The sequence below is a fragment of the Belonocnema kinseyi genome, chromosome 9, assembly GCF_010883055.1.
Source record: "Belonocnema kinseyi isolate 2016_QV_RU_SX_M_011 chromosome 9, B_treatae_v1, whole genome shotgun sequence".
Lineage (NCBI taxonomy): Eukaryota > Metazoa > Arthropoda > Insecta > Hymenoptera > Cynipidae > Belonocnema > Belonocnema kinseyi.
In genome coordinates this window covers 50,956,175-50,963,859 of record NC_046665.1, presented here as the reverse complement: position 1 = coordinate 50,963,859, position 7,685 = coordinate 50,956,175, and the positions used below count along the sequence as shown (strand labels likewise).

General features: G+C 35.2%; 1 protein-coding gene across 1 annotated transcript in view; it reads right to left on the bottom strand.

Moving 5' to 3' along the window:
* Positions 1-7,685, bottom strand: part of LOC117180538 (hemicentin-1-like) — a 159,418-nt gene that overhangs the window by 94,662 nt on the left and 57,071 nt on the right. Inside the window, exons 3-4 of the mRNA XM_033373035.1 lie at positions 4,867-5,038; positions 4,522-4,760 (exon numbers count right to left, since the gene is read on the bottom strand). Of these exons, the coding sequence (XP_033228926.1) occupies positions 4,522-4,760; positions 4,867-5,038 (411 nt within the window). The remainder of the gene's footprint in view (positions 1-4,521; positions 4,761-4,866; positions 5,039-7,685) is intronic.

Sequence of the window (7,685 nt, the reverse complement as noted above, 5' to 3'; positions counted from 1 at the left end):
ACTATTTCTACTTGGTTACAGTAATTTTTATGCCAACTTTTTTACCACACCATTAATTGGTTTATACTCAAGTATACGATCATGCAAAATTAAGCAATATGCCGTTGTTTGAGCGGGAAAATGTTCACTAGTTTGAAATTCTAATCGAACGTCAACTGGTCCATAATTCAAGGACTCATTTTGCTTAGAACAGTCAATTACTACTAGAGGTACATACTCTATCAATTCTCCAGGTTTGTATATATTTCATAAAGAAGAGCATACCGATTTCGATTAATATCAAGATTCAAATTACTATAAGGATAGCACTGATCATTTAAAAGTAGTTTTACATTAGTCAAATTGCAATGATCAAAGTTGCTAGAGCTTCTAATAGTATTATTTTTTCTGTTTGTTTGAAATCCAAGTACAACAAATCTTGGGGTTTCCAATTGTGTTGAGGTTTTTACAGTCCAAACATGGTTTGAAGTAGTTGGAAGTAGAGGATATTCATACAGTTTCCAAGTGCGAAAACTTATTAGAATATGTGGATCTTTTTCGATATATTTTAGTAACTGAAATTTTCGTGAATTTGACAATCTAACACTAGGGAATAACCAATCTTTTTTATTAATTTCAATTCTATACTGCCCAATGGGGGCTGCTTGCAAGATGGCATTTGCATCACTTTTTGATCTTGTCAAAATAAGTTCATGTTTAGCATTGAGAATGATTTTGTGATAATCCTCAGAAAAACCAAATATCATGCTAAGAGGTACGGGTATATCAAAGTAACCAGTGGCGATGGTTAGTGATTGATTATTATCATTTGTTTCAAGCAAACCAGTATTCTGTATGTAACATGATTGTCAAGGATTTAGAGATACATCATTTCTCATAAGACTAGTGAGACCAACATTTTTATTTCTATCAATTTCTATTGCATTGATTTCATATCTTGCTTGTTTAAACAAATGACAGATGGCATCAGAAACTAAAATTGTGTTTTTCACTGGTGCTCCACCAGTTCTTACGATTCTTTCATATACGTGTAGTGAACTTTTGCTCGGCAGGAGACAATGATCTTGATTCTGAACTGCAATTCTAATCTCATCACTATTATTGAAGCTTGATGAAGGATATTACTGGTATGCATGTACTTCACGATGAGAGATAGAGTCGTCGAAAATGATGGGAGTTTCAATACTTAAAATTTCCCCCTCCATGACAAACAATTAAACGTCGATATACAAAAATACAGATGCAAGCACAAAAAATCTTGAATCTTTTTATTCTCTTCTTTTCGCAAGTGGCGTGACTTTGAAACCCAGCCTTTTCAGCAGCAGCACGTTTTGAGGTGGTACCTCTTTGGCAGCTTGTTTTCGAATGATGCTCTTGCTCCATGGTACTGCCATATTATAGCGGAATTCAACCTTTTTATTGAAAAATTACCCATTATCGTGAAGACTTGATGTGCAGTCTGAGTGTTGTAATTTCTCCAAGAAAATTAACCAAGTGTCCGTCTTGATCAACTATACGGAGCTGTATATGATCTATTGCCTTGATGGCAGGTCTATCAAGCTATCACCTCCACAAACGAAATTCGCAAATTTCTTTATGTCAGAATTTTGCACTTTTTTGGGCTTTTTTGGGCTGTATTGCCGATTTTTGGGCTCCGCTACTTTTTGTGAAAATTCAAATTTTGAGTGGAGGTGCTGACTTGAATCAAGCCAGTACATCTACTATATAAAAATTGAAAGAAAAAAAATCGAACACGTCAGACTTTTGGGCTTTTTTGCGCTCTTAAACGCACCAAAAACCAATTTCCAAAAACCACCCTCTATGTAAAAAATCAAATTTGGAAAAAACAAAAAACACCATAATTTTGGGCTTATTTTGGGCTCCTGAATGCATGAAAAAAAACTACCCCAATTTTCAAAAAACCACCCCCTTGCAAAAAATAAAATTTGCAAAATCCAAATTGCACTAGCCTTTTGGCTCATTTTAGAGTCTCAAATGCACTTAGCATTAATTTAGCAAAACCACCCCTGTGTAAAAAAATACCAACCTAATAATAAAAACTTAAACCTTGATGTTGGCATTTTTGAACAGCCTAAAAATCAGAGACTCCATTTAAAACGTAAAATTCGAAAAATATCAGAGACTAAAGTAACACTGTAATATTCCGAAAAAGATTGATCTGCACAAAATTATGTTTGATTGTTAAAAAGGCACTGTTTTTTAACGTCAAATTTTGGAGACCAAAAATCCGAGTGGATTATTTAAGAAGCTCAATAATCATAAACTCAACTGACACTGGAAAATTCTCAAAAATATTAATTTTTGACATGGTTATATGTATGTGGTAGAGAAGGGTTGATTTTATACGTTAAGGGTTGAAGCCCCAAAATCAGAGTGAGTATTTTCGAGGAGCCCAAAAATCAGAGACTCTACTCACAATGGAAAATTCTCAAAAATATTAATTTTTGACATGGTTATATGTATGTGGTAGAGAAGGGTTGATTTTATACGTTAAGGGTTAAAGCCCAAAAATCGTAGTAGATATTTTCGAGGAGCCCAACAATCAGAGATTACTTTAACACCAAAAAATTCTCAAAAATATTATTTTTTGACAAAGCCATATATACATATTAGCGAAGGGTTGATTTTATACGTTAAGGGTTGAAGCCTGAAAATCAGAGTGGGTATTTTCAAGGAGCCCAAAAATCAGAGACTCTACTAACACTGGAAAATTTTCAAAAATATTATTTTTGGACGAAGTAATATGTATGTGGTAGAGAAGGGTTGATCTTATACGTTAAGGGTTAAAGCCTAAAAATCAGAGTGGGTATTTTCGAGGAACCCAAAAATCAGAGACTACTTTAATACTAGAAAATTCTCAAAAATATTATTTTTTGACAAAGTCATATATACGTAGTAGAGAATGGTTGATTTTATACGTTAAGGGTTGAAGCCCAAAAATCAGAGTGGGTATTTTCGAGGAGCCCAAAAATCAGAGATTCCACTGACACTGGAAAATTCTCTAAAATATTAATTTTTGACAAAGTCATATACACGTGGTAGAGACGGGTTGATTTTATACGTTAAGGGTTGAAGCCCAAAAATTGGAGTGGATATTTTCGAGGAGTCCAAAAATAAGAGACTACATTAACACTAGAAAATTCTCAAAAATATTATTTTTTGACAAATTCATATGTACGTGGCAGAGAAGGGTTGATATTATGCGTTAAGGGTTGAAGCCCAAAAAACAGAGTTGTTATTTTTAAGGAGCCCAAAAATCAGAGACTCTGCTGACACTAGAAAAACCTCAAAACTATTATTTTTTACTGAAGTCATATATACGTGGTAGAGAAGGGTTAATTTGATACGTTAAGGATTGAAGCCCAACAACCGGAGTGGGTATTTTCGAGAAGCCCAAAAATCAGAAACTTTACTGACACTGGAAAATTCTCAAAAATATTAATTTTTGACATGGTTATATGTATGTGGTAGAGAAGGGTTGATTTTATACGTTAAGGCTTAAAGCCCATTAATCGTGGTGGATATTTTCAAGGAGCCCAAAAATCAGAGACTACTTTAACACCAGAAAATTCTCAAAAATATTTTTTTTTACAAAGTCATATATACATTCTCGTACGTGTAAAACCAACCCTTCTCTACCACATACATATAACTCTGTAAAAAATTAATATTTTTGAGAATTTTCTAGTGTCAGTAGAGTCTCTGGTTTTTGGGTTCCCCGATAATACCCACTCTCATTTTTGGGCTTTAACCCTTAACATATAAGATCAACCCTTCTCTATCACATAAATATGACTTTGTCAAAATTTAATATTTTTGAGAATTTTCCAGTGTCATTAGAGTATCTGATTTTTCGTTTCCTTGAAAATACGTTAATGAATCATCCATGATGGCTAGTCTTTCACTGGTTTGAAATCATTAGTCTCTACATTTATATAGATTATACATACTTTGAGATTTTAATTGATTGCATAAAAATTTAAGGCATAAATATCCACACACAAATGTATCATAATGTTGATACCTGTCATGATTATATTTTACGCTACCACACCTAGATACTTAAACAGATCCAAAGGTGGCCTGAGGTTACCAAAGCTATCAAAACAAAATTATTTTACTGGTTAACTTTTTATACGCAACCCAATTAATACCGAAATTGTTTTTATCATCAAGGTTAACAATAGCACTTTCACATTTACGTGGCCCATAGTTTGGTAATCCAATTACGCATAAAAACACCTCTGAAATTGCTAATTTTGACAGATTTTGCGAATTTAAGTGAATTTGCATTGGTTAATGCTCGGTGAGGTAGCGTCACTTTAAGTTGTTTGATTTGCACTAAAGTCCCCCTCCTTGATTATATAGTTTTAGATGAAGTCCCAATCCTTCTTTATATGGTTTCAAATAAAGACCTTTCCCCACAGCAATGGCTTCCATTGCTTCATTATGACGTTTTCTTTCTTCAAGCTATCGTTTTGCATCAATTGAATCATTAACAGCTTTATCTATTCCCACAGCTCCACTATCTAGCGCACCAGTAGCACTTAGACCGGCAAAGATGGGTATAAGAAAGGGTAGAAAGCCACCCAATTTCTTTGGAACTGGTAAACTTCGAGGTTTCTCTACATTTCTTTTTCCACCCGTCTTTTTTACAGCTGCACGTACACTTTTGAGAGCAGATTTAATAATAGTTTGAGCATCATTACTTTGTATCATTGCTTTTTCAGCTGCTGTAACTATTTTTTTGAGTCTTGTTGTAGACCTTTTATTTTTGAAACCCATACTAAATTTTTATTTAATTTTTTATTGCATTGGTTAGTCCCTAAGCAGCTGCCTTTTCACTTAAGCCTGTGTCCTGAGCAAAGACATGTTTCCAAGCTTCATCAGCTAGTACACTATCAGCCGAGTTTCTAGCCTGTATATTTTCTTTATTTTGTTTGTAGGCTATATCGTGCTTCTTGCAAGCAGCGTCAAGAGGATTGATTCCAGGATCACCTCGAGCAATTCGTCCGGCCTATTTCGATGATCGCTCACGACTGACTGTAGGTTTGTCACCGTGAAAGATCATATCTATTTGAGAGATCTTTTCAGGCTAAAGACTGAAGCTACATAAATCTGACATTCATAGTTTTTCACTCAGTCATAGTCAAGATGCAGTTTGAAGCACAACCTATAAAACTACCTACCGATAATTTCGATTCGCTTGTACAACATGAGAAAAAAGAAAAACGGCATGGACATTTGCTACCAAACAGTGTGCGATCAATATTTTGTGGACCTTCCATCTGTGGAAAGACAAATGCTTTGTTGGCTCTATTAATACACCCAAATGGATTGAGATTTGAAAAGGTTTATGTTTACTTTAAATCTTTAAATCAACCAAAATACAAATTTTTAGAAAAAGTTCTGAACTCAGTAGCTGGTGTTGAGTACTATCCTTTCAATGATCATGATGATGTTGTAATACCAAATGAAGCTAATTCCAATTCAGTGTTTGTATTTGATGATGTCGCCTATGAAATGCAAGATAATATAAAAGCATTTTTTTTAATGGGTAGGCACAAGGACGTTAACAGTTTCTATTTGAGTCAGACTCGTATTCCGAAACATCTTATACGTGATAATGTTAATTTGCTTGTATTGTTTAAACAAGATGAGATGAATCTGAAGCATATATATGATGATCATGTGAATAGTGACATGCCTTATTCACAATTTAAAAAGGTGTGCTTAGCTTGCTGGTATGATGATAAGAATGGATTTGTTGTAATTCGCCTTTGAAAACTAACAATAAAGAAATAGAAAAACGCTCTTTAATCGGCGACGGTTTAATTCCAAAATATATAATTGGCACAGAGGCTAATAAATTAGACTACATTTATTGGGATGATCCAAACGAATTAGTTGATAGATTGCGTTCACTGTTAGCATCTCAAGCAGCTGGAAATCCAAGTCACACAAATGAAATTATGTAAATTATTGAAGAATTACGAGAGGCTGGAATTATTGCTTAATCAGTGCTTTGTCAATATTTTTATCATTTGCAAATTGAGTATCGATGTGTTCGGACGTCATATTAAGCGAGTTAAGATTGCAAGTCAAGGTCCGCCAGGAGTTGGATTCAAATTCATCACCGATGGACATTATGATATTGTAAAGAAAAAGCTGTGCAATGTAGCTGATGCAAAAGATTTGGATGATGCGGTAAACTTAAATATAATACAACATGTGTTACAGCAAGAAATTCAGACTCTGCATCATGGCATATCTTCCTTTCGAACTGAAGTTGTTAATAGTAACATGATGTTTGAAACTCTAGAAACTTACACATATAAAAGTTTACATATTTTGAAACTTGATGTGAATTCAACTCAAGAACTGGTGGATCACAATTCAGAGCTCATTTCTCAGTTGGATGCCAAGCTGAACACACTCAAAAATGAATAAGGAAAAGCTGCAACTAGTGAAGGAGCTACATAGGCCTGTTAGAAGAAACTACCAACGTCGACGCTTTGATATCCGTAGCATCGATGAGACTTAGCAAGCGGATCTTGTTGAAATGCAACCTTATACAAAAGAAAACAAAGGATACAAGTACATCTTAACTGTAATTGATATATTTTCCTAAATTTGCTTGGGCTATTCCAGCTAAATCCAAGAAGGGTGAAGATGTAGCTACAGATGTTACTAAAGAAAATGAGAAAAAATTGTTGTTTCATGTATACAAAAATTACAGTGTGAAGCAAGCAGTTGAGAAAGCGAAATATAAAAATGAAGATAAAGGGAGTAAATTTAAGAATGTTTTTGAAAAAGGATATACACCGAATTGGTCAACTAAAATATTTACCGTAAGCCATGTTAAGAATACTGAACCAATGACGTATTTGCTTAAAGATTATCGGAATAAAGCTATTGCAGGTACTTTTTATGAGCAAGAAGTAGGCAAAGTTAGACATCCAGATATTCATCTGATTGAAAAAGTACTGAAAAAGCGAGGAAATAAGCTATTTGTAAAATGGTTAGGTTTCGATGACTCACACAATAGTTGGATAGATAGGTCTAGCTTGTAAGTACCTTTTGTATTAATTTTAAGTTTTTTTCCTAAATAAAGTTGATCATTTTCATATATATATATATATATATAGCGGAGGTGTGAAAACCGTGCCGAAAGCTGAATGGCACCTGGGTGAGGTGTCTAGAACGGTGACTCTGGGATACCAGGCGACCTCTCAGAGTAAGCAGCCTTATCCTTGCATGCGGGGCTCTACAAGGATGGACGAACCCCTTTGCCTAGCTTCTCGTGGGAACAACAATGACAACACCAAACATAGTTGTAGTAAGTGCGGTTCAAAACAACAGAACGCGTAGGGCTCCCGACAATGAGTCGGCCAACAATGCCGACCAATCTAGAGCTGGGGGAGCCAATGATAATGGATTCAATGCGATGGATCAGCGGGATCTCGTGACCTTTGGGTGGACGGAGCGACTGAATCACGACTTGCTAGACTGCTACGATGCGAGTGTTTCCCGTGAACGGGGTTACATGGCACGGCTGCATTCTCTGTGGTGCGAGAAACACCCGGAGCTATCGCATTTTTCGCAGCAACGTCTGCGAAACCATGCTGAATTACTCCGTAAAAGGGGCTATGTAAGCGGAACGC